Source organism: Mustela nivalis (genome assembly GCF_964662115.1).
Source record: "Mustela nivalis genome assembly, chromosome: 2".
Taxonomy (NCBI): domain Eukaryota; kingdom Metazoa; phylum Chordata; class Mammalia; order Carnivora; family Mustelidae; genus Mustela; species Mustela nivalis.
Genome location: NC_139021.1, coordinates 182,069,543 through 182,097,534, shown reverse-complemented (window position 1 = coordinate 182,097,534; position 27,992 = coordinate 182,069,543). Strand labels below are relative to the sequence as shown.

The following is a 27,992-nucleotide window of genomic DNA, read 5'->3' as shown; positions in this document are numbered from 1 at the left end:
GTTCAGATGCAAGAACAGAAATGATTGATTAATTTCAATGAAAACAAGGATGAAGACAGAAAACCAGGGCAAATAAAAACACAACGTTGCGGTTCTACTGCGCACATAAATGGTCGCCAACTTAATAGTTTTTAATAATTTCTGACAAGTCTGTTTAAGACAGACATGAGAGTGAAGACCCTGTTTGCAATCGGGGCGGAAGTGGTCTTTTGCTCCAGAGCACAGCGCTGCTCCCACAGTGGACTGAAGGACAGAGCAAATGTCAGAGGAAATGACAGCAAACAGCACCATAATAAGCGAAAAGGACAAAAGCACCAACTTCCAATTTATAAATGGTTTGTTAGTTGAAGACTCTGCAATGCGCCTGAACATATGACAAAGAAAAACCTGAGGCACTTCATGGCAAAAGTGGTTATCAAGTGAAATAAAATTTGGAATAAATTTTATAATTACACTTGTAATTGCCACCATCCAACTAGAAAGCCACCTAGTTTCCACTCTGCATTTGTCAAGGACGATTCAGAGTCCATCTAAGAAAACTCTGAAATTACGAAAGCCAACAGCAAGAAAATAATTCTACTTGTTGGGAAATAAATGCTGTGATCATTCAAGAATATTCAGTAATTTAGCTCAGGATCTGGGCAAGTCTAGAATTTGACAAACACAACAGTGTATTAAAAAACAAAGCTATGGAGAAAGAGCTCAGATTAAACACTATTACACTGATGTTAACTAACTGAAATTCAAGTAAAAACAAACAAATGGTGCTGGGAAAACTGGACAGCTATATGTAGAAAAATGAAACTCGACCATTCTCTTACACCGTACACAAAGATAAACTCAAAATGGATAAAAGACCTCAACGTGAGACAGGAATCCATCAGAATCCTAGAGGGGAACATAGGCAGTAATCTCTTCAATATCAGCCACAGCAACTTCTTTCAAGAGATGTCTCCAAGGGCAAAGGAAACTAAAGCGAAAATGAACTTTTGGGACTTCATCAAAATCAAAAGCTTCTGCACAGCAAAGAGACAGTCAACAAAACAAAGAGGCAACCCACGGAATGGGAGAAGATATTTGCAAATGACAGTACAGACAAAAGGTTGATATCCAGGATCTATAAAGAACTCCTCAAACTCAACACACACAAAACAGACAATCATATCAAAAAATGGGCAGAAGATATGAACAGACACGTCTCCAATGAAGACATACAAATGGCTATCAGACACATGAAAAAATGTTCATCATCACTAGCCCTCAGGGAGATTCAAATTAAAACCATGTTGAGATACCACCTTACACCAGTTAGAATGGCCAAAATTAGCAAGACAGGAAACAACATGTGTTGGAGGGGATGTGGAGAAAGGGGAACCCTCTTCCACTGTTGGTGGGAATGCAAGTTGGTGCAGCCTCTTTGGAAAACAGTGTGCAGATTCCTCAAGAAATTAAAAACAGAACTTCCCTATGACCCTGCAATTGCACTACGGGGTATTTACCCCAAAGATACAGATGTCGTGAAAAGAGTCATGAGTCCTAATTACCTGTGTGCAACATGGGGTGCTCGATCACAGATTCCCCACAGTTTTATCACTGGACTGTGATAAAATAAGAAAAATGGAGGAAAAGAAATAATTTTATAACAGCCAGAGGTTTCAAAATTTTAGACCTGTTCCCGATCATGAGATTGACCTCCTTTCCCTCTAAGAAGGTCAGGAGGTTCTTAAATAAAACCACAGTGCTGACAAATGGCAGTTTCTATCATTATTTATCACCAAAAGACGGATGACATCATTCTCCCCATGACAAGAACATAACCTCAGCTTACAGAACCCCCTCGCACGCTCTGACCACTAACAGGTCTCCATGCCTAAAAGAGTGCCTGGCAAGTACACATGGGCTAAAATGTATCTCATGAATACAACTGGCCTGTGATCATCTGCTGAAGGTTATGGAAGTGGATCCAGGAAGCCCACAGTACAGATGGCGAAGGTGTAGGAAGGGTTCTTAACCTCCCTTTCTTCCCCCTCCCTTCCCAGACTCTAGGCCCAAGGCTTCTCTCCATGCTGCAGAGGCCAGGGATTGAGGGTGTAAGAATTAGGTCAGGGCGACAATCCAGAGACTGGAATAAAGGATGATGAACAAACCAGGAATCAAAAGGCAGTGGATTCTAGTCTGGCATCCCAGCTTGGGCTAAGGAGGTCTCTGCCTCTCTCGGGCTGCCCTGGGTTCACTCATCTCCAGGACTACTGAGGTAGGACGCCCCGGATCAACCCTCTTTCTCAGAAGCAATGCCCTATCGAGCACTGCCCTACCCTCTGCCGGCCTTTGTAAGATTCTGTATCCCCATGCTGAGGGTACCAGGGAGGACCAGGACCATCCCTGGGAGGACCAGGACCATCCCTGGGGCACATGTACTTGGCGAAGAATCTACTGCAGTGTTTAAGCTCTACCCTCAAATATGGAAATCCTTGTGGAAACTCACTGAACGACAGAGCAACGTAATGCTTTGCTGAGACAGTATCCTGTTTTCTGTCCTCACCGGCATGACCTAGGAAACGGTGGTATCGCCACCCACCCTTCCATGTCAGGAAGGCAGCCCTGAAACACTGCACCCGTGGGGGCCTCAGCAACACTTCTGCTTCCTTTCGGGCTCCCAGAAGTTGGTGCTGGATGCCGAGAGGACAGCCTCAACCCCATTACTGCTCAGAGGCCCATCTAGGGAGAGGGTCTTCTACACCATGATTCAACTTAATGTCATGCCATGCTAGTGAGAGAATCACTGTCAACCAGATGTCTATGCTTAACAAAAATAAAACAGGAGAGAATTCTAATGAGGCAACCAGACGCCGCTGGAACCCAAGTGTGATGGAGAATGTACACATACTTGGGTTACGACAGCTTCGTGTATCTTCCAATCGCAATGTGCAACAATCAATTGCCAACGAAGAACTAATTAACTGCAAGTCATGAAACATCCACAGTATGGCCAGGAGATGATTAGAGGAAGGATTTAAGGATAAAGAAAGTTAAAAAAAGTAGCATTCTTTAGTCACCCAATGACGAGACGACATTAAGTAATAAGGTTTAGAAAGATTCAGTTTCAGAATACTAATATTTTAGGGGCAATACAATAAAAGAGAAAAGTATAAATATCGGCTAAATCTAAAATCTCATCATTCCTCCGATGTCAAGAGCCAACAAGCCAATACTGTGATCAGAAGACATCTATCAATTTTGACCATGAGATTAACAAAGCGCAACAAAATGGTTGCCGAGAATATATTTTCTCTCCTGTATCACGACATAGTTAAGGGACAGAAAAATTACTCCGTTCTAAAGCTTTGAAAAGCTTCTTAAAGATGTTAAGTAACTTTTAGTGGGTTTTTCTTTTTCTTCTATGTATCACAGGTATTTGTTTGGAAGATTAAGAAATCACCTTAGGAAAAACAGAAAACAGAACTCACTAATCATCTTCCATTTAGCCTTTTATATGAGTAAATAGGGAAATCATTTATAATCACATCCATTATAAAGAATTCAAATTATTCCACTCTGTTTTATTATCTATCAACAGGAAGCAGTTTTCCTCACCAGGACGTTCAGTTAGTGAGTTTCCTGTATGATTAACTCCTATTTTAATAGCCAATGCAGTGAAGTCAACAGTGCAACCCCACGGCAGCACAGGGAGGTGAGAAGGCGCACAGCCGGCCGTGCAGGGACGAAGGCCCACGGAGGACTGGCACTGCCCAGGCAGCTGGGAGGCGGCCCAGATAGGCAAGCACCAGGTGCTTTACCTCTCCGTGAATGCCGGTGGCAGGTACATTTTCAGAGTACTTTTCCCATCTCTCATTCACGTATTATTTGTTCCTAAGGTGCTGCCGACCATGGCACGCTAGGCCAAGCACTCAACAGCCAAAATACTAGATTTGCTGGTGAAGCCAACACACCTGCTCGCCGCGGTTCAGTAACATTAGAGAGGCCTGAGCAGAGGACTCTGCAGACAGAAGAGGCACAGGACACCAAGGCAAGCTGGAACAAGCAGCTCGCACACTGAGTTTCAGAGCAGCCTGGCAGGTCCCCCGGAGAGAGGAGGAACACATGTTCCAGGCAGAGGCATTTGCGTGCAAAGACAGGAAGACAGGAAAGCGCAACAGGCAGGAAATGAGCAGAACTTTCCGGGATAATATGTGGAAATAAGAGGGAGCAAAGCGAAAGCAAGGGAGGAGGCAGCTGACAGGTGTTTGGGGCCAATCAGCAGGGGATACGCATGGGGCCAAGGGGACAGAAGCCCAGGGCAAGTTCCGGTTCCTTGTCACTTCTTCTCCCACTTAAGCCTCGATGTGTCCCCTCCCCTGCAAGCAGACCCAGGCAGACACCAACCCCCACCCCCAGCCCCAGAAGGGCCAGGATGACTTATTGTGTCCACACCTGGAGAAGGAGAAAAGGAATGTGAGAAAGACAGGCTCTTGTGCCTGGGTGAGAACTGGCACTTGGTGGGAAAGCTCCTCCTCTAGTTCCTACAATTACCCCTCCACTGGCCTGAGGCACCAGCAGCCCCTCCCGGTCATGGAGAGGAGAGTAACTAAACAGCAAAACCCCGTGGCTTAGAGGAAGTTCGCAGTAGAAGCCAAAGGGAAGAGAGATGGGGGCCCTCGTCACCCTCGCTGGAGTCAGCTGCGTTCGTGTGAAGACGCGCCCCGTGGATGAGCATCAGGGCTGGCCGAAGGCTCCTGGGGGTCAGGAGATGCTCAGACTCTGGGCTGTGGTGTGAGGAGAGACAACGCACTCACAGGCTGCACTGGTAAACCTCAATAAACTTGATCTTAAAACAACCCACAGGGACCCTGATTCTGCTTGTCCACAGCAGAGCAGAGCTGAAGAGACTGTGGAAAATTCAGAACCAAGACCCAGGCATTCCTTCCCAGGCTTGGACTGTGGCTGCTGCAGTGGCTGTCGAGGGCGGGTGGCAACCACAATCGGCTCCATGTCACAGCACAGAGACCTACTGGAAAAGAGATGTGGGGAAAAGACCGGAGTGAAGTCAGGCAGAGACGGAAACCATGCTGACCCCTTGGGTTTGGTCTGATGCATGGAGAGCACCCAGGGGCAAGCCCCTCAGACCTGGGGACCACGAAGCATCAAGAAGGATGAAATGTCATTATCTACTCAAGGTAGAAGTCTCAAATGAACAAAAACGCCCCACCCTTAGGGTCCGCACAAGTACAAACCAGTGAGCAAGCACTGTCACATGCACGGATTAAAAAACCACCCAGAAGGTGAGTATCCACTAAGAGTTACATAGCTGGGAAACCATGATATCTCCTAATCAAAGGAAATATAAATGGATGGGTTGGGTTTTAATTCTCTGAAAATAGTATTTATTTGCCAAAACATAACACCATGGGTTCAAGAACATTTCAAAAAGAGATGACATATTTAATTCATAGAGATAGCAAAACCTCATTTAACTACCTTGGGGGGTGTCACAAAGGGTTGAGAGTGAGCTCACAGCAGACTCGGAGGAGGTTATGAAACAATTAGGAGCTAATGAATAGATACTGGAAAGGAGAGGCAAAATTGCAGGCTGGCTAACTCTATCCTTGCTCATGACAAGTAAAAAACCAAAGGTGTCATTTAAAAAATATTAAATTATGGGGTAGGAAACTCCAGATTCCAACACAGAATAAATAAAACCGATTTTTAATAGCCTGGCATTAATGACAGGCTGGTAGAGACAGACAGTGTCCACTGTGATGCACAATTGTACGTACTTCCAGGAAGAAGGTACATGCTCAGCTCTGAGACCCAGCAGCCAGAGATGCCCGCAAAAACTCAAAGGACTAAGAGCAACCCCAGCATCTCCAGAAGGAACGGCATCCACCAGGTCCAATGGAAAGAGGCTGCAGAGAAGAGAACCTCAGGGTAGCTGGAGTTAAAGTAAGCATAACTATAATACAAAAGCAATCACCAATCAAACCCTGGGGTGGGCGTGGGGGAGATTAGTAGAACATCAATGAAGTGAGAGCGATAAATTTTCAAAAGATGAAATGCTGTCACTTTCTAGTTTTCAAAGGAAATTAGCAACCCAGCTTAGCATGGTTATTGACAAGAACTCAGAATTTCTGGGCTGGGAGCGGGAGAGGAGGGGACTGGGAATTCATCACCTCTAAACTCCTTGGAAGGGACCTAGTGGAAACAAGACTTGGGAATGCCTCCGAAGAGGTTATCCTCTCTTGAAGTATAAGCCGTGCCAGCAATGACTTAACCCAACTTACGCTGCGTATCTGCCTGGCAAAGCCTCATTTTCCTAACCAGAGAGGTGACTGGCAGCCCAGCCACTATAATAATTATCCCAAATTATAAATAAGTGGGGGTGTAAATGAGACTATGCTCTACTGAACTTAACACAGTGTCAAAAAAAAAAAAAAATGAACTAGAGAAAAGATTTGAAATATCACACAGCTGGCATGCTAATTTTGGGAGCTACAATTAGTTTAAAACACAAAGACACATCCCTCTTAGAGGACGGACTACTGCATTACACACACAACAGATTTCTTTTAAAATCCGTCTCTGTGCACACTTCGAAAAAATTACTTTTAGGAAGAATTGCAAGCAAATGGCATTTTGTCCTTTTCAGTCTATGCAAGGTTTGCTTTGCTGTTCACTGTTTTCAAGAGGTGACCATTTCATTTCGGAAGAGCCAATCACAGAGCGTCAACACAGAGACCCTCAGAATACAGTCTCACCCTGTCCTTTCTTTTATAGGCAGGAACAAGCAGACTCAGTTGAAGTAGAAAAGTTTCTGTCTGGACGAACTGGGATTCAGAGACTCAGATTCCAGAGAGAAGAACAGAAGAGGAGCCCCGGAGAAGCCAAAGCCCAGGCACCGGGGGCAGGCACATTTTACACCTTGATGGAGAGATGTACACATGACGTACGCATCTGACAATACGGAGGATACCGTGCGCATCACATTTGGGCATTTTGATGTCTATGAGTTATCCCTCGGTCTAAAATTCAGCTTTTTGATAAAGGGATCATAAAAAAAAATGTTTAAAGTAAGTATATTAAATACTTCAAATAAAGGAGGAAGGTTGTCAGCTCCAGATAAAGGCACCAATGTGCTGCTTACAACATGTTGTCCTCGAACAAAGGAACGAGGACATGTTGAAAACAAAGGAAAGAGATACTCCATGAGAACAAACAGGAGCACACAGACATGGGTGACCGAAGTCAGTCAGAAGTCCCCAAGCTCTTCATGCCCCGATAATCCTGCTTGCACACATTTTCTAGCTGAGACTGTGAGGAAGGGACTTGTCCAGGGTCTCCCATACCCTGGACCAGTGCTCCTTGCACCCTGCGGAGGAGGCTTGGCGAAGAGCGACTAGAATCACACAAGTGAAGGGAAGCCAAAGCAGGGGACGGAGCCCGTCTTCACATCAGTGACTCCGGACACATCATATCCTCCAGAGAAGAGGATGGACCCCTTGGAAAGTGGTCGCTCTTTTCTACAAATAACTTTCACAAATGCAGCACACCACTTCTAACACCTCACCAGCTGATCGGGGCCTCCTGTGTGGAAATAGGTGCTGGGCCCACACACCCCCCAGAACATCAGGAGTCCCTGGCAGGGCCCTCACTGGCCAGGCACCCTGGGAAGGCTCCTTGTGACAGCCACAAAGCTCCAAAAGGGGACTTGCCTGATTCCAGGAAAACTTTTTTCAATTAAAAACATATTTTACTTAAAAATGTAAATGAAAATAGTTATCCCATGATAAAAATAAAAGAACTAATAAAGAACCTCATAAGATAAAATTTTTAAGAACTCATGTAATTTTCATATTGAGGGATCCCTGGGGGAAAGTCCGGTTCCCTCACCCCCACGCCACCCCAATCCCAACTTGGATTTCTTTCCTGGGAGATCCTGTCCTTTTCTAAAAATGTAATTTTAGATTCAGAAAATAAACCCATATGTCAGTTTTTAGTGAGTCAGTCCAGGATCTCAGATATTACATCTGACGATCAGAACACACTGTGCTCCCCTTCTCAGCTCTGAGGACACAGGGTAGGACCAAGAAAGCCCCCACCCCATGCTTCCTGCTGCTGATGCAAATCTCCACGACAGCCCTTGGGTTCCGGTCTTCCAAAAAAACCAGTCAACTCCTGCGACCCCCACTCTCTCCTTTTCTTTCTCCCTGTCTCGCCCATCCCTGGATCTCACCTCATCTCCACTCCCTCTCACCCCTCAGAGCTCAGAGCCAGTCCTCTCTGCTTCCAACAACACTGCTCTAAGGATTTCAGGCCACCTGCCACTTTCTACAGGTCCTTGTCTTACCTGCAATCTCTCATTCAGATGCCCCAAGATGTCATGATGCACAACCTCATCTGTTACCTGTTTTGGGAACCAAACACCTGCTTTCCCCTCTTGCAGACAGAAGGCGACACCTTTCTCTATACATTCCTGATGGCCTCGGGCCAGTATGACGCACGGCTGGTACCAAACAAGCACATAAAACACTAAGAAGTCACAGAATCCAATCCACATTATCTTGTACACAATGTGAAAAGTACAAATATATAAAAATGCAAAACCTGACAATAACAACCACAAAGATTTCACCATCTGCAGCAGACCCGGACAGTGGGGCCCCTGTGGGACTCAGCCGATAAAGCATCGGCCTTCAGTTCAGATCACGATCCCAGGGTCCCAGGACTGAACCCTACATCAGGCTCCCTGCTCAGCGGGCAGCTGCTTCTCCCTCTGCCCCTCCCCACAGCTCATGCTCTCTCCTGTCTCTCTCTCTCAGATAAATAAAATCTCTAAAAATAAATAATGCAAAGCAGAGCTGGGCAAGCACTTAAGGTTCCTTTCTTGGTAAGAACTTAATGAACATCAGCCAAACTAACTGCACAAATATCTAAGTGACCACTTTCTTTTTCAAGAAGAGAGTCCTTCTGGCCACTCCCACAGAACCATCAGGTCCCTACCCACTGTGAACACACCGGCTTCAGGCCCCTGCCTACTTCCAGAAGGCCAGGAGGAAAGTGCCCGAGGCAATGGAGAAGTTCTACACACCAAGAGAAACAAGCAGGAGAAATCCCCACTTGGAAATGCCACCAGGAAGAACGAACAAAGGAGCAGGCGCTGGAAGAAGGTGAGACAGGAGGCTAGTGGGCAGAGGGCAAAGGGGAACCAGGGGCCAGCCCAGAGACGAGCCCCGGTGTTACGTGGACCAGACCCAAGAAGCAAGTGCGCGCCCAGGGCAGAAAGAGGACGAGGAAGAGTGGGAAGGCGTCTGGGGCACTGGAGCAGTAAAGAGAACCTGGGAGACTTCAAAGTGGCGTCTGCGGCCCCTGCAAACCTCCCCCGCCCCAGACCTGCAGAGTTCCATCAGAAGGGACTCTGCCTGTGGTCTTGAAGTCCAAGGTTTCTGCTGAGGTGGACACCAGGACCCCTGCTTTCTGGCTCCTTGCTTTGCCTTCCTGCATCTTTGCTGCTCATTCTGGTTGAGCTTTCTGGTGTCACTGGGTGTCGGGTAGCTCTCAATGTACCATCATTTCATTGGATACTGAGGGGACCCAACACCAAGCTTCTGTGTGTCAATAAGGAGGTATTACCTATGCACATGGAATGGAATTCATACATAAGCTGTGGGGACACAAAGTAGAAAACAACACTTGCCATGTATCTATCATTGGCTTGTTAAAACATTGTCTATAATCCATCTAGGACTAGAAAGAATTCAGAAATGATCATGACCAAACAGCTGACAGTGAATGATCTGAGTGGTAGATTCATGTGTTATTTTACTGAACTTCATTCTTTTTTGTTCCCTGTCTTTGAGAAGCCATCAAAATAAAGAAATGAAAATTTCATTTAAAAATAGTCCTCCTACAGTTTTTGTTGGCTCAAGATGCTGTGATAGAAGAGGTTTTGATAATGAACCACTAAGAACACTCAACACCCACATTAGCTTGCTACCACGCACGGCTGCCCACTGCTCTGAGGGTAGCTCTGGCTGCAGCCGTAAGGTGGGACACTAAGTCCCTCACACTCACATACTAGACACCCGCAAAGGGTAAATGTAATCGTATCACCTGGCACAAACCTACATGCTGCTGAGCCAGCAGTTTGTGGCCATGCCCGCTATGAGGATTTGATAAAATGTGGCGGCAGAACGGAGAAGTGGCCAACTGGTCGACCTTGTAAAGCAACAAGGTCACTTCCAGGGATAACAGATCCACAAAGCTACTCCTCTGCAGAATGCACTGATGGGAACGTGTGAGCAGAGAAGGGACCTACCACGGAACAATCACAAGAAGACTGGCGTGACAAACAGCAGTAGTAATAGTATTTTCTTCCATCTTCATATAAAATGAATCATTTAAAAGGCAAACAATGAAAAGACTTGGCAAACACCTCATTTCTCAGACACAGCAACTCTTGAGTGGTGACCACACAAAATGTGTAATGTCACAATGATACGAAACGTTACGAAAATATCATTTCCAAAATTTAATTACGCATTTGTTATGTTTCACCTAATCAAACGATGAGGACTGCTGTTCTTCCTTAATCATTAAACTAGAGAGAAGAGAATTTATGCTGAAAAAAAAAATAGTGTCTCTAGGAATCAGTCACCATATCTAAAGGTTACACAGGCAAGAATAAAACCTGCTTTGTTTTAATAACATGCACCTTTTATGGCTTTTTCCCCTTTACCTCTTCCCTAATTCAATGTACCATATTGAATGCATAGGATTTCCCAAGGGAAAAATAATTCTACTTGAATTATAAAAGTGTCACATTCACAGTTCATAGAGAATAATACTGCTCAGCTTCTCATCAAAATTATACTGCCTAGCACAGGATTCTAAATAAAGCCGGTGTAATGTACAAACTTATTACCTGACTCAGGATGTCACGGGAAAAGCAGTGGGTTGAGGGATGGAAAGCCTCCCTCCCAGGACCCACCCAGCTCCTGCGTAAGTTACTCAGACAGCTCTGGATGTCACTGTCTCACTCCCCAGCTCACCAATCCCCCAGTGTTAACTACTTGAAGGCTTTTGAAATTTAGCTTCACATAAAGTCCATGACTCCATCAATACACATATAAAAATAATTCATTCCACCATAAACTTCTGCACAACAGTTAGAAGGAAATTTCTAATTATTCACTATAATGCAGCTGCTCATTTTCTAAGCACACCTAAGACGTAGTCCTTTTTCACACTTGCTTGTGCGACAGCTCTAGCCAACATGTTTCTCAGTAAATTTCTTCCTGGGCTTATTTAAGGTCTGGTCTCTTCTTGGGCCTCAGCTTGGGCTACTTGGCATGCCAGCCAGAACACCAATCCTACTTGAAGGCATTAAATACTTTTCCATCAGCCAGTGGACAGGGCCAGAGAAGAGCTGTGGGGCCCATCTCACAAAGTTACAAATTCGCACTGGCTTCAGCTACATGTACAAACGGCTCGCGCGCCCTCCTCCGTGCCCCGGCCCTTCGAGCTCCCTCCCCGTGATCTCTGCATCACCAAGCTGCTATTTCTCTTTTCAACTTCCTTGAGTCTATTCCTACCAGAAATGGTTACTCCTTTACATCCAGGAGGTTGATGAGCGTTTGTTCTGAAGGTCGTTACGGACCTAAAGAGACCGATGGATCTCCATGCCCTCTCGGTTTATAAACAGTAAAAAAATACAAGCCCCTGATTACTGGTGGCCATTCTCTCCACGAACAGATAACTGAGCCAAGAGAGGAGATCTTCTACCCCCTGGTCACAGTCGTGCCTGTCTAACACCTTGGATGCCCCAGTTCCAAGAATCAATTATTCTACTTCCTTCTGGACCTAATTTGAGTGGGGTGTCAGCAATCGGATTACTGCAGCTTTCCAGTAAGACCTGAAATCAAGTAGTCCAGAGTTCTGCCGCTGTTCTAATTCCACATCGAGCTGATTATTCTAGGTCCTCTGACTCTCCACACAAACTTCAGAATCAACGTGTCAATACCCACAAAGGTATTTGCTGAGATCCTGACTCAGATGACAACGCGTGTACAGGTCAGGTGGGGAAGAACGGGTGTCCTAACAATGTTGAGTTCTTTTATCCATACACTGGAGTATCTCCCCATTTATCTCTTGCTTGAGATTTATGAAATTTGCAATCAAAAGAAGCCTCATTCCACAGAAACTCAAAATATAAAAATCAATCCCCAAGACCGACAGCAAATGTACTTGTACACAACACTGCACCAGGGAGTTGCACGCGAGCACTTACAGATGCCCCATCTTCAGTTCCCTTGTGAAGGTCTTGTTTTAGGTGGGTTGGGCGGTTTTTTAAAACCATTTTAAATGTCATCCTTCTTAGAGATAAATCTCTGGAAAGGGGCTTCACGGGGCAGCCGTAGCTGGATCCCAGAGAAGAGCCAGTGAACATGGGACACAAGTGTTTCTATCAACAACTCAGCTTCTAAAATGCAGACTTTTTACATGATTATGCTTTCTGCCCATCCCTCGGGAGAGCTTTTCCGTTATTACTTCTAATGGACACCACGGTGGCACTGGGAGGATCAGAGAGAGGGCGTGCATCCAAAGGCTCTGACAAGGAAAAAAACCACACAAATACAAGGCATGAGGATTATTTCACGCTCCACAATCCGGCTGGACAAAAGCAGCAGATAAATTCCCTCCAAACCATATGGGAGCCTGGGCTTGGTACCCCCTCGCACTGTGTTACATAACCAAGCATCCAGCAGTGACAGGCTCTGCATCTGCACAAACACCAACAGCCCGTCGGCCTGCAGCACCACTGAGCAGACTCCGGCGACGGGTGGAAATGGGAAGCTGCTCAGCAAGAAAGGAAATGAGAGCCTGGTCCTAAAAGACCGCAGTACACTCAGAAATGGCATGTGGACGTCCGTGAAGCTATCCAGAAGGTGCCTGGGAAGTAAATAAAGACGGGTCAGCACCCAACAGCTGCATGGAGCCAGGTTTCCTCTGACAGTGAGAAGAGTAGCTCACACAGCAATTCCCGGAAAGAAGTTTCCAGCAGAGTCTTGGAAGAGGCCCATGCTCAAAGTCCATACGTTCTACAACCCTCCCCTGCTCCGAGAGACATCTCCAGCACGCCTGCTTAAGCCAAAGACTTCGTAGGCGATTACGACGCCTCCCTTGGTCTCCCTCCTACATCAGATCAACCACCATGGCCGGCAAATTATTCCACAGGTCCCCATCTCCTCGAAACTCGTGACCAGTACTGCAGCCCAACGGATCTTGTCCAAGGACAATGCTGCTGTCCCAAGCCCAGGAGGCACTGGCAGGACGCCCGGGGACACTGCCGGTTCTCCATGCTCCCATGTGCAGATGGCAGGGATGCTGTGAACCATCCTGTACTGCACAAGACAGCCCCAGGACCAAGAATTGTTGGCCCCAAAGGTCAACAGTGCTGAGGTGGAGAGCTCTGCTCTGGCCCCAGAACCACGGCCCCTCACCTGGGTTCCATTAACAGCCTCTCACCCCACGGCTTCCTCCCTCGGATGCTCTAATCCATCCTGCAGACGGCAGCCAGATCTGATCTGACCGAACCCTCCCCGGGGACCTGCTGAGTGGCTTCCAGGGATCCTCCCCAGGCCCACAGCATTCTGCCCCATATGCCCAGAGCTGCCTCTCTCCTCTCTCCTCACAGTCCTGGCCTTCTCGCTGTCACCCTATCCAGCCACAACCACCGATCATCTTGGGATTCTGTGACAGCAACAAATACCTTCTTGTCTGCTGCCTCTACCTGGGGCCTCCCCACTTCACACTTTAACCAGCTCCTCCTTGGAACCTTCCCTGAACCCCCAAATTATTTCCAATCCCCACCTCCTGATATACCTTGTCATCCTCTCCCTTACTTGTCCTTAAGAGGACTTGTTATAATCTAAAGTGAGAAGCTTATGCCTACGATTTGCTTAAAATCATGTATTGCCATCTGTAACTCTATGCTTATGGGTATGGCTACTTGGTTAATTTCTGGCTCATTCTTAAATGCAATCACCATGAGAACAAAAGCCCTGTCTCTGCTATTTGTGCCCAGTGTCCAGAACAGAGAATGAACATATTATTAAGTGCATTTTAAAAATGTACGACCAGGGTGCCTGGGTGGCTCAGTTGCTTAAGCAGCTGCCTTCAGCTCAGGGTCCTGGGATCAAGTCCTGCATCAGGCTCCCTGCTAAGCAGGGAGCCTACTTCTCCCTCTCCCTCTCCGCTTGCCAGTACACGGTCTCTCTCTCTGACAAATAAATTAGAATTTCTTTAAAATATTTTTAAATGTAAAATAATGAAACACACATATACACACATATGACCAAGGGATTAAGTGGGAGCCCTCAAGCGGTCAGAGGCCTGCTCACAGCCAGAGGGACACTGAAGAAACTGGCACTGTGAGGGAGGAAGGCGGCCTGCATGACCTCATGCCCAGGAGTGGAAGGCCGGGGAACCCGAGGCAGAAAGCACAGATGTGGAAGGTAGGTGAGGGAGTGACCTCCAGAAGGCCAAGGTCAGGGGCAGAGAGAAGGAATTCACTGGAGCCACAAATTTAAAGGAGCGCTTTTTCCCCAGTGAGCATCCTGTCGAAGGCCAAGACAGAGGGGATGGCGAGGAAATCCCTGGAATTCTGCAGTCCCAAATTAAAGGCTTGTCCTCTGATACAGGTCGGGACAGTGGGATGCCCAGCATGAAGGAAGCCTGCCACAGAATTTTTTAAAAAGATAAATGCCAACAGCTACTTGTCGACAGAATGATTCATCGCAGGGTTAAAATGCGAAAATCAAACTCCTGGTATCCAACAATGTAAAAATTAATACAAAGAAAAATCACTTGATTAACTAACTGAATGCACATCAATTCAGGTGCCTGTCCTGAATGGGCACTGAGCCACGGCAGTCGTAATTATGACTGCTCGTGAATACGGGAAGACGCCTGTGATATAATGGCAAAGAAGCAGGAAACCAAATGGCATGTGTGTTGGAACCATCAAAATCTGCATTCCCATGCACCACAACTGGTGGAAAACCAATACGGATGGTTTGATGGCTCAAGGACAGTGGCAGAAAGAAACCACTTTCATTTCTGCTACTGTTACAATGAGCCCTGTTCTACCAAGGGGGGTGAAGAGGGGCTCAAGGAGGCACGTGTATCCATACAGATGTCTTGCCCGTGTCCCAAGCATCCCAGGGGAGCACCCAAGAAGTGTGTGCATTGGGGCCAGAAGAGATTCCAGAAATCCAAAGCTAGGCAAATGTTACAAACTATCAGTCTGGCAGAAGCCAGAAGTGTGGTGTCTGATGTGTTCAAATCCGTCGGCCAGACAGTGGAACTCTCTGCAGAGCCTGGAGACCACAGACCAGAAAGCAGTAAGAGGAAACTGGAAGCATTTTGAGCTGATGGTTTACTAAGAGACAGTCATAAAATACTTCATTCACCTTTCTGGGGTTTTGTTTTTACTGCTGCTTCTTTTTTTACTTGAGTCATGACTTGACCTCCAAGCATCTCTTCACCTGTTTATAGGAAGAAGTTATACCATCAGAATAATCCAGAACATCAGACAGATGAGGGGTGGAAGCCCAGGTGAAGCCAGCCCTGAAGGGAAACCTGTCCAGGCTCGGACTCCCGTGCCTCCCCTCCTGCTGGTGCTCACACAGCGGCCAGAATGTTCTGTATGCTAGGTCAACCCTGGCCACTGGTCACCCAGGGACCAACACGAGCAGAATTAACATGAAAACTCCTGGGTCCCCTTCTCCAAACTACTGAGTAAGAATCTCCATTTTGACAAGACCTCACACTGAGGTCTGGGCCCCGGGCCCCGTGCGCTGCCCCTCCAGCTCTTCCTGAACCGCTGGTCTGGGTGCCGCTGGCATCCCTGTAGAGTCTACACTGACTTCCGCTGTGATGAACTATGTCCCAGAAAAAGATCTGTTCAAACCCTAACCCCTAGTACCTGTGAGAGTGACCTCATTTAGAAAGAGTCTCTGCAGACAGATTCAAGTTAACACAAGGTCATACAAGAACAGGGTAGGCCTCAAATTCAATAGGACCACTGTCCCTAGAAGAAGAAAGACACAAAAACTCAGACACACAGGGGAACCCAGTGTGAAGAGAGAGACAGAGACAGGAGTGAGGTGTCCACAGGCCAAGAGTCCTTGGAGAAGGACAAGAAGCCCGGAGAAAGGCATGCAACAGACCCCAGAGCATGGCTACGTCTGTATGCTTATACGCCCCCCAAACTGCTATGTCAAACCTGCACACCCCAGCGCGACGGCGACAGGAGCTGGGACCTGTGGGGAGTGGCTGGGGTCAGATGCAGTCACGATGGTGGGGCCCGTGAGAGGGTAAATGCCCTAATAAGGATCAAAAGAACCTGCTTCCTGCCTCTGCTCTCCTCCATGTGAGGGAAAAGCAGTCTATGATATTCTGTGGTAATGGCTCAAACAGATGAAGACAAGCACCCGGAAGGAACAGGAGAGAATACATTTGTCTTAGGAGCCCCCTCGGAAATCCCTTGGTCCAGCTGTCCCAAGAGATGGACTCTTCCCCCAGGCTTGGCTTGGCCTGTCCCCACAGCTGCTGAGTCCTGGCCCTCCCTCTCCTCCTGTGTCAGTACGAGAACTCTCGGGGAGGCCTGGCCTGGCTTCTCCGGAGCTGCAGACCCTCAGCGACTGGATGTTCTAATCCAACAGGACTTCCCCTAGAGCAGACAGCATAACCGGGAAGGTCACCATCCAAACCACCCTCCCCCCGCCCCGGTCCTTGTGGGTGACGAGAGACAGATAAGCAACATCCTGCCTCACATCTCTGCTGCTCTTGGGTTATCACCACAGTCCACAGCCATTCCCAACCTCAGAACAAGAACGAAGAAACATTTCATTGTTTACTGTTAGTATACCTTCCTGGCTCAAATGCTACCGATCTCTTTAAGGTACCTCTTCTGGTCCCTCCCTCTCCCTGCCTGGTTCCCTCAGGGCCCAGAATCATCTGGGTGTAAGGAGCTGGACGGCAGAGCTCTCATCTTCACACCTGGCATGGCCACTGAGCCGGTACCGACAGAAGAGGTGGCTTCTATGGACAGAATGGCTCTGCAACCCCATGACCCTGCACCCGAGAGGCTGGGTCCCACGAGGCGGGCAGTGAAGTGCAAGCACGGGGAGAACCCGGGCTCCAGGGGAAACCAAGGCCAGGTGGTGGCACAGGATACAACAGTGCAGAGAGGGGCACACGGAGCCATAATTCGGGGGCACGTCAGAGCACTCGGAACTCTGGCTGCCTCCCAGGAAACCAGACGGAAACAGCCAGGGCTGTGCCACCAGAGAGCCAGCCAGGGAGGCTTCCTAAAGCTCTGTTTATCAAGACGAAAACCAGAAACAATCCAAGTTCCCAAACACAGAAAAGTGGTTCAAGCAGTGAGGACATAACCAGGAGGTCACATGCAACCTTAAGAAACATGTTCTTGAAAAATACTTCAGGATACAGGGAAATACATATGGAAATACACACACACGTACATATATGTCAATATGCATGCATGTACATATCCTATACAGCACATATCCCCACAGACATCTGATGACATGAAGGAGAAAAAACCTGCCATTATAAAGACAAACACACTAACAGGGTAACTAATTCATGGGAGATGAATGGTAAATGAGCCTTCTTTTTCTTATCAATGTTTGGCATTTTCCACTTTTCTAACAAGATCACAATTACATTTAAAAATGAGGGCAAGGGCACAAGAAACGCCGCTTTGTTTAGGAGAAGCGGTAATTTCCATCCTCACGAAATCTCGCCATCTCGCACACAGCACTAGAAGCAGAAACCGGGAGGGCTCAGAAGGCAGGGGCGGAGTGGGGAGAAGCCAGTTCTGTAACTGAACCCTGGAAGGTCCGGACGTCCCTGTGAGCCTCACATCCTCATCTGCAAGAAGAACCGATGATTTGGGATCCTTATTTGCCATCATCCCTAATACACCAACACAGCTTTTCCTGAGGTCACAAAACTCTGAGTTCTCAAATTTGTGACAGGCAGTGTGGACCCCTAGTGCTAGCTTAGAAATGATAGAAAGCGACAAAATCCTCTGATAAAGAACAAGCTGTATGGCAAGTGAGTGCTGTTCATTTCAAGTCAGGATACAGTTCTTAAGGGAATGAAACAGTGCTTCTCAGAGGACAAAACTCACCCAAAATGGCATTTACCACAATCACGGTACAACTTACTCCCAACACAGAGCTTTCCAGAGAAGCCCAGATAGACCAGCACCACGAATGGTAAGAAGCAAGCCCACACCCGGGGCAGCCCCGGGAAGGAAGACAAGGCCTCCCGCATCTGTGCGCCGACCTCAGCTTGGGGGCCTCGAATTCAATCACTCTTCCCTCCTGGCCAATCCATTCTCCGCAAGGGAAAGTCACCAAGCCACAGTGGCCCGAGTCTTTATAAGTCAATGGGAGGCACAGAAAATGAACCATATTCTCATACTAAACTGAAGGAGAAACAGTAGAAAAAAACCTGAAGAATGATAAAGAGCAAGGCTTTTAAATGTCGGGTGAGATACACTAGACGTTCAGGAAAAAAATTTAGTGCCTGTTGACCCGCAATTTGTTTTTCGTTTTTGTTTCTGTGAAATATGTTAGTTCCGAACAGACTGAAGGACATTAAAATAGAAAATGCTGGAGGGTATCATACGGAATAAAGGTAAGAACCTTTCCATGAAACATCTTCCAGCTTTTTATTTTTTTTTAAGATTTTTTTATTTTTTTGACAGAGATCACAAGTAGATGGAAAGGCAGAGAGAGAGAGAGAGAAAAGCAGGCTCCCTGCTGAGCAGAGAACACCATGCGCGACTCGATCCCAGGACCCTGAGATCATGACCTGAGCCGAAGGCAGCGGGCTTAACCCACTGAGCCACCCAGGCGCCCACATCTTTCAGCTTTATACACACACACACACACACACACACACCAAGAATCTATTCCTTAATGTGGATCTTGGTCAAAGATTCCCTCTACACAAAGTTCTAGAATTCCCCCTAGACACACCAGTAGACCATGCCTAGGAGGCAGGGTGGTCTTTTCTAGGATCCTTCCATACAGTTAATATTGCAATATTTTGGAATTGAGTAAATCTGCAATGTGTGTATTAACTCTGATCGTAAAACCCCAACCACCCCAAATCTAGCCCAGCAATCACAACTGGTTAAGAAAGAGAAAAACCCACAGCCAACACAGTGGGACCATGACCAAGATCTGTCTGGTCCTCCTAGAAGCCTCCTTGACCAGCCCCATCAGACTCCCTTTACTCCCTTCAAATGTACCCAATTGCAAGGTATTTGGTCAAAGTTGTTTTTGTTTGCTTGTTCATTCGTTTGTTTGGTTTTTTTGTTGGGGGGGTGGGTAGAGAGGGAAAGGAAGGAGAATTTAAAGCAGGTCCCACACAGGGCTTGATCTCAGGACCCTGTGTGGAAATCAAGAGTTGAACTCTCAACTAACTAAGCCACCCAGGCACCCCTGGTCAAAGTATTTTTTTTTTAAGATATTTTTTTTTTAAGATTTTATTTATTTATCAGAGAGAGAGAGGGGGAGAGAGCGAGCACAGGCAGAAAGAATGGCAGGCAGAGGCAGAGGGAGAAGCAGGCTCCCTGCTGAGCAAGGAGCCCGATGTGGGACTCGATCCCAGGATGCTGGGATCATGACCTGAGCCGAAGGCAGCTGCTTAACCAACTGAGCCACCCAGGCGCCCCTGGTCGAAGTATTTTTAATTGCTTTATGCATGAACATACCACATGCCTACTTGATGGAAAGGTCCACCAGAAATGATATTTATGCCTTGACAGCCCCAAAGCATCAGACACAGTGCTGCTGTCCGCCAGTGTGGACGACAGGTATGAGCCATTTCTAAATACAGTCAGATGGCTGGTACTTAACACTGCTCTCCAGGGGAGTTGAAGAGAAAAGAATGTGGCTCTAGAATTTAAGCTAGGCTTAAATCACCACTCCATTCCCATGCTAGTCATATGGCCTTGGGCAAGCTAGTTCCCATCTCTGGCTGTCTGCATGTGAAAGCAAGGAGACTACCTAAGAGTTTTATCGTAAGGATCAAATAATCTGATACACATAAAGCACTTAGGACAGAAAGTGATCAATGCGTATCAGCTGTTGCTATTCTAGCACGTGGAGCTCATGATTCTATCAACCCCTGGAATTAATTCAGGGAGGCTTCCCTACATCCAGATGTTTTGTGTTCTCTAAGGAAGACACTCTACTTACTTCAGCCTCTAAGGAATTAAAGGCGAGGAGGGTTGGTTGGGCTGGCTATGAATGCTTCTGAAATGCAGAAACTGCAATCTGATCCATCTCTCCAGGCAGCTGGAAAACATCACAGCTTTCGGAGAAGAAGGAGACCACCAGCAGATGTGAGTTTTAGGAAAACACTGAAATACAGTCAGGAAATAAGAAAGGACAGGTACAGCACTGAGGGCAGAGAAAGTAGAGTTAAGAAACTCTCTGCACAATTTTATCAAGAAGAACTGGGGCCATGAGCAAACACATACGTGTGTATCACAGCCGGAGAACAAACGGAAGAGAAGTCAGTGGAAGGAATGGCCACATCTGGCTTTGGAGAGGGCACATCTGAGTGTCAATGCATCAAACGTGGGAGAGAGATGGACCACGATCACACAGTGGAGAGCAGAGGACAGGACCAGGGGGCACTGGCCACGGTACAAGGACCCACTCGTGGGATGGGAAGGAGAGAGAGAAGTGTGACAACAGAGAAGGATCCCACAAGCACGTGCTGAGTGTTGAGAAAGTCTGGGCGTGACTACAGACAAACTGAAAGGGCAATGTGATACACAGACAGAAGATTCTAGACTGAGAGGATGGGTAAGGGACTAATCAAAACCCCAGAGGCAGGAGTGGGCAGGGGAGACTCCGCACCGTGGAAGGCTATGTTCAGTATTCTGATGGGGACTGAGAAAGGAAAGGTGATGTCAGACAGATCGTAAAGGATCTTCTCGGCAAAGCAAACAGACTAGCATCATTTGCTAAAGGTGCTGGCAGGGGGGTGGTGATAAGCTCAGGCTTGAGAAGTTGCCAGAAATAGCTGGTAAGGTAAATTCACGAAGGAATCTAAAGATAAAAAAAGAAAGATAAATTTAAATATTAAAAAAATATCTTTTTGAGTAAAATGGTACAGTTGCTGTGGAAAATATGGTAATTCATCAAAAAATTAAACATGGTATTACCATATGACCCAGCCTTTCCACATCTGATATATACCCTACATATCAGTAACAAGGTAACAAGTAAAAGCAAACACTTGAACAATTATCTGCAAACTTAGGTTCACAGCATTACTCACAATGGCCAAAAGGTGTAAACAGTCCCGAGGTTGGGGGCATTCACTAAGGGACAGTAAAGCAGCACAAAGATCAGAAACAGGTGGACTCCCCAGAGAAGGATCCAGAAGTGCTCCAGGCAGAGAAGGGAGAGAGAGAACAGTGCACACAGCCCTGCAGGCTCCTCGCCCACGTCACAAAAACATACCCCCTTTGTGTGTGTGCTCCCATACACTCAGCGACCCAGGAACAATGTCTGGTACTGAGTCAAACAGAAGGCAGCCACAATGACAATGACATTGATGCCATCTTCATTCTGCAGTTAATTATTCCCCCCAACTCCTCTGGCCTCTTTCTCCCTGAAGGCATAACGTGCCTGGGCTGACCCTCGGCGGCCAGGGCGATAGAAGGAGCGGCTGCAGCTCTGGGAAGGTGACTGCAGGAGGCCGGCTCTGGGGACAGAGCAGGCACACCCCCACTCCCCGTCCCGTCAGCTCACCCCACATCGTGCCAGGAAGACACGACAGCATGCGGACTTCCTAGTCACAGATGAGGGCACACAGATCCTCTCAAATATCAAAACAGCCACAAAAAATCAAAAAGGGCCACCCTTTGGGGAACAACACGTAACCCTATGAAATGCCACGGTCTTTTTTGTATCTTCTCTCTAGAAGATGATTCATAACTGTTATTTCCATTTCCGCAGAGCAAAGCCTGGAGGATGAGAACAACGCAAAAACCAGGGACCTGGGATAGGAGTCTTTAAATCTCACCCGGACAGAGAGCACCTGTTGTGTAAAAACAAGGTACAAAATTAGCCGCAGGGGAGGCAACGTTTGAACCAACACTCTGCCACCAGCCGGTCTTGCAGACATAAAGTCTTCATCACGCATGAACATCCCTGATTTCACTCCCATCTTACGAGAAAACACCCACTGAAGGAAGGTCTTGCAAGACTCCACTCACTGAATAATCCGACACACAGGGAGGTGGGCAGACAAGAGTCAAGCCCAGCCAAATTTAGTAACGTAAGAGTATATTTAGAAATCTAAAAATTACGTCTGGGCTCAAACTTCCTGTAATTTTTATCTATTCTTACAACCGCCGCGCCTGTTTTTCTGAAATGACACAGGATGTAGTAGTAAGTGTCCTGAACACGTTGCTAATTTTAACCCTAAGACAATAAGGAAGCTTGAGGCATAGCAAGTTGCCAAAATGGTTAGCCTAAAACTTCAACATACGCACCACGTCCCTTTGCCTGTAGATCACCAGTTTTTGTACAAGAAGTTCACATCAAGATCAAGCAAGTCCATGGAAGAATCAGCAGCTCTGTGGACAGCCGCACCACCTTGAGATGGAAGGCCCCGTGCACTCCACCCAGGGCTGGTTGTAACAGTGGCCCTGGTCACAGCAACTGTGGGACACACCTGACACACACACGTCTTTGCTCCAAATGGAATGGTAATCACTTTCCAAAACATTTTCAAGACAACAGCCGGAACGATGTTTTCTGAATTACGCATTAAAAGAGCATTAAGGGAAGAGAGTAACAGCAGCAGCAGCTACAGTGAACAGTCGCATGAAAGCCGCCAAGTGAATCCCTCAGAAGATTCCTGGCCTCTAAGGGCACCAGCCTGGGCGGCGGCCCGCACACCACACCTCTGTCCACAGTCAGTCAGCCCCATGGAAACGGCCAGAACGGGGGAAGCCGGAGAGCGGGCTGGCCGCCTTGTGCTCCCGCCTCCCAGCACCTCCACACCACAGACCGACGACCTCTCGTGAGGTCCTTCCACGGGGCGACAGGGTGAGAACAAGTCACTCGAGGTGGTAAACACGGAGGGGATCCTGGACCGCTCGCTCTTCTGGGCAAGCGTGCGGGACCAAGACGGAGCGGCGATCCAGCACCGTAGCCTGAGGTCCGACTGATGCCCGAGGCGCCCACAGCCTCAGCATCCCCACCTCTTCCCAGCCCCCGAGACACCCCGACAAGTGACACGCGAACATTTTTATCAACCTCTTCACGTTTTTATCAATTCAGAACACGTACTTGCTGCGGAGCAAAGAGAGGGCGGGAGGCCTGAAGCCACCGCCAGAGGGAAAACAGCATCTCAGGACACGGGGGGCAGGATGCACTCGCCGCCAAAGCCACCCCTGAGCCGCCCCGCGAGCTCCGGCTCTGCGGGAGGAAGAGCCCCTGCTTCTCACATGCCCAGTGGGGAGCCCGGCAGCTCCCAGCGGGCGTGAGGATGGCCGCTCCCGCCGCACCCCAGGGCCTACCTTCACCCTGACGGTCTGGTCCGACACGCTGCTCATCATGTCGCTGATGGATCTGAACAGCTGCAGCAGGGACTCCATGAAGTCGGCCTCCCCTTTGTCTTCATACAGTCTGCAAAGGAGCACAGGACGCTCGATGGGGCCTGGTGGACAGGGCCTCAGGCCTGTTTGCCCCGCATCACAGCCCTGCAAGCTGCTGCTGGGGCGGCAACTGAGAACACGAGAGAAAATACACCATATCCATGGAACACAGGAGGCAGCTCAGAAACGGGGCTCATCGGGGCCACGTGGGTAGGGGACTGGGGCCTCAGGCAGAAGAAGCTGGTTTTTCACCGTACCATTTATGTGCTTTTCTCACGGTAACATACTACATTTTCTAAATCTGCAAACCGGAAATGTATAGAAAGGGAGGGAAGGAGAGAAAGAGGAAGGAAGACCAGAGGAAGGAGAAGCAGAGAAATTCAGCTTTAATTTTAGCCCACGGAGATTACACCGTCAATATTTTGGTGTATTTTCTGCCAGTGTTTTTTTAAACCCACAATGTCACGTAATTAACATAAATTTAATTTCCTGAATTTAACACCATCTTGTAACCATTTGAAAATGATATTATAATAGTAAACTCAAAATTACTTTATTTCAGAGTAATGATGCTATACAATTCATTCATCACAGAATTGCTGGTAAAGGGAAAACTGTCACGAGGTGGAGCATATTCAATAAATGGGTAATAAGGAAGTTATATATTGGTTACACACAGACAAATACATGTTGCAGATTATAAATAAGTTTCACATATAAATTATTTATTAGCAGTTACTTCAAGTTGCTGTGTTACTAAAAAGCAACGCATTTGCATTTTAAAATGCTGCAACGCAGATGGTTTCTTAATATAGACTAGCTTTCTGCCTAATTAAAGTATACCATACCTGAAAACTTGTGTACAATACAAAATTTTGTAAACTAAGTGATAATTAATTACCCTAGAGGTCATCTTATATTTAAATGAGTTCCACTGTAAAGCAACAAATTCGATCGAAAATGGGAACCTGTGACCTAGTGTATCCATTTTATAAAGGATTTTATTCGATAGGAGTTTGTTTAAAAGGTCCATAGCCTACAATCATGAACTCCTGCTTGCAGGGAACATGAAGCAACAGAGCCATGTTTTACAGACCGGTCCAAACACTTGGGGAGGCTTCAAGCACACAGTCACTCTCGTCCTCAGGACATCTGCCAATCTTAGAGCCTCATGGGGGTAGGAGACTAAAAATCTCTGTAGAGTGGGCTTTCTATCAGTCTCCAAAGATAATGAATGGTAATGAATTAGAAAATGCCAGGGAGATGGGTCCCACATGACAGAGCAGATTCTCCACTGAAAACTCTGGGGAACCAGGAACCAACCAAATGTAGACCAAAGCCTGCGAAGGCTACACACAGCCTTGTTAAAGTAAAAGGCCAGTCCCATGTCCTGCCTAGAAGGGGAAAGGATGATCATCTCTGAAAGAAGAGACCATCATCTGGAGCTACATTTAAGTAAAAATTAACTAAAAATAGAACAGACCACGTGACCAAACGAGAAAGAAAAAAAGACAACAGGAACAGAACGACAGACAGGTGATCAAGATACTGTAGCTAGCTAGCAAAAATGTCAACATAAATTACTATATTTTAAAGCAGGAAAAAAATGGAGAAAATAAAAAGATGGAAATATGAAAAAATTGATAGAGAAAAAAAAAGATGAGAAGTTTAGTAGAGAAATAAATCTACAAAAAAAAAATCAAATGAAAACTTTAGAACTAGAAACTATAATATCTAAAATTAAGAATTCATTATGTGGGTTAAATTGAGATCAGATCAAGTAAAAGGTAGAATTAGTGAAGTGGAAGATGATCAACATGAAAATAAGCACAGAGGGAGAAAATAGACAAAAGAGTGTTAGAGATATGTAGGGTATAATGAAGGGTCTAATACATATATGACTGAAGTTCCAGAAGAGACACAGGTGGACAAATATGACATCAGAATAGATAATGACAATAAATTTGCCAAAATGAATAGAGAAAAATCAATCCAAAGTTCAAGATGCTCTGAAAATCCAATGTAGGATAAAAAAAAGTAAAAGCATTCCTATAAAATCCATAGTAAAACTGCTCATAACCACAGAAACAACATATTGTAAGCACATCTAGAGGAAAAACAAACAAACAAAACACACCGTCACCTTCAAAGACATAACAAAAAGTCTGAAAGCTGATTTCTCACCAGAAAAGATGAAAAGGAAGAGAAAAGAGCACAGTATCTGAAAGAACTAACTGCCAAACTATAATTCGGTATTAAATAAAAATTTTCCTTCAAAACAAGGAGGAGGGGCGCCTGGGTGGCACAGTGGGTTAAGCCACTGCCTTCGGCTCGGGTCATGATCTCAGGGTCCTGGGATCGAGCCCCACATTGGGCTCTCTGCTCAGCAGGGAGCCTGCTTCCCTCTCTCTCTCTGCCTGCCTCTCTGCCTGCTTGTCATCTCTCTCTGTAAAATAAATAAATAAAATCTTTAAAAAAAAAAACAAACCCCAAGGAGGAAATAAATGATTTTCATACAAACCCTATAGCAGTCTTTTATTAAAAGAAATTCTACAAGGAGTTTTTTGGGGGGGGACGTCGGAGGGGGCAGTGCAGAAGGAAACTAACCTCATAGATAAACATGAAATTGAAAGAAAACTCAAAATATGATAATAAATAAAAAATTTATTGAATTAATACTTACTATACAAAATAGTAATAGTTGTGTCTTATGAGGCATAAAATATAGGTATCTTGAAATGCAAAACAATAATAATTTTAAAAAGGAGATTTCATGTGGAAATAGAGTGCTCTGTTCCAGCCATGTCTAGTGTTATCAGGGGAGTGGCAAGAGTAATGATTTTAATTATTCTGTAAGAATTCCAACACACATGTTGTCACATGTAGGAAAATCATTAAAAGAACAGTAGAAGAACAGATCACTAACAGATCAAAAGAGGAGAAAACGAGACCAGAAAAAGCCCATCACGCTTTCTACAAAAGAACGCAAAGAAGGAGAAAAAGGAGATCGTACTACAGACAGATAAAAAAGAAAATGAACAGAAAATAAGTCTAAACCCATCACATCCAAACAGACTATATCCCAAGTTAAAAGGACTTTTAGACTGGATGAAATAAAGATACAGCTATGTGTTATGCGTAAGAGAAACAGCTTAAATATAAAGACACAGAAAGGTTAAAAGCAAAAAAGAGAACAGATATTGCATGCAAACATTAACCAAAAGATAAAGGGCAAGTTTTCAGATTGATGAAAGGGTACAGGCATCCCTCAGAGACACTGTAAGTTCCGTTTCCAGGTAACTGCAATAAAATGAGTATGGCAATAAAGAGAGTCAAATTAATTTTCTGGTTTCCCAGTGCATATGAAAACTATGTTTACATTATAGTGCAGTCTATTAAATGTGTAACAGCATTTTGTCTTTTAAAAAAAGTACATACTTTAATTTAAAAAAATACTTTATTGCTAAGAAGTGTTAATAATCATCTGGGGTTTCACCCACTGATAATCACTGATCACAGAGCACCATAACAAATATAGTAACAAGGGAAAAGTTGGAAATATTGCAAGAATTACCTGAGCATGACACAGAGATACGAAGCACAAAAATGCTTTTGGAAAAATGGCACCAAAAGGCTTGCTTGATGCAGGGGTGCCGCAACTGTTGGATTTATAAAAACCACAGTATATGCAAAGAGCAATAAAGTGAGTTTGCCTATAAATCCACAAGCAAGAGATCCAATTCTAAATCCGTATGCCCCCAGTAACAGTTTCAAAATCTATAAGGTATAAGTAGTGAGTACATGCTATCTAAATTTCTACCAAGAATCCCTCAAAGATTAAAACTGAGCAGTTTCTCTGTTGACAATCAACATATTTAAAACACAGAAATGACTAGTATTTTACAGCATTCCCACTGATGCATCCTTCTGTAATGAAAGGGAGGCCTCTAGAGTCTCACCTCTTGGTTTTATCCAATAAACCCAACAGCCACTTGTTTGACCCACCTTCAGATAGAAGAAGGGCTGAGCAGAGAACTCCAAGAGCTATCAGTAGGTTAACTAGATGAGTTAGAGCTAGTTATCGCTCCTTGCTCCATTTACACATTAAAAGTATTCATTATCAGGGAATGTCAAGACTGTTGTCTATTAGCTACATTCTATTTCTGTGACCCAGGAAATGACAGCAGAATGACAGATCTGCAACAAGTTATTCATGATCAATAACTAATTATGCACACCGGATGACAGGCAAAGCTTCCACAAAGCACCG

At 46.0% G+C, this 27,992-nt stretch overlaps 1 protein-coding gene across 4 annotated transcripts in view; it reads right to left on the bottom strand.

Annotated features, from left to right (window-relative positions):
* The window catches only part of DOCK1 (dedicator of cytokinesis 1), a 489,630-nt gene that overhangs the window by 339,080 nt on the left and 122,558 nt on the right, over positions 1-27,992 (bottom strand). For all 4 annotated transcript variants that reach the window (XM_082721511.1, XM_082721510.1, XM_082721512.1 and 1 more), the window contains one exon: positions 23,645-23,753. In XM_082721511.1, the coding sequence (XP_082577637.1) occupies positions 23,645-23,753 (109 nt within the window). The remainder of the gene's footprint in view (positions 1-23,644; positions 23,754-27,992) is intronic.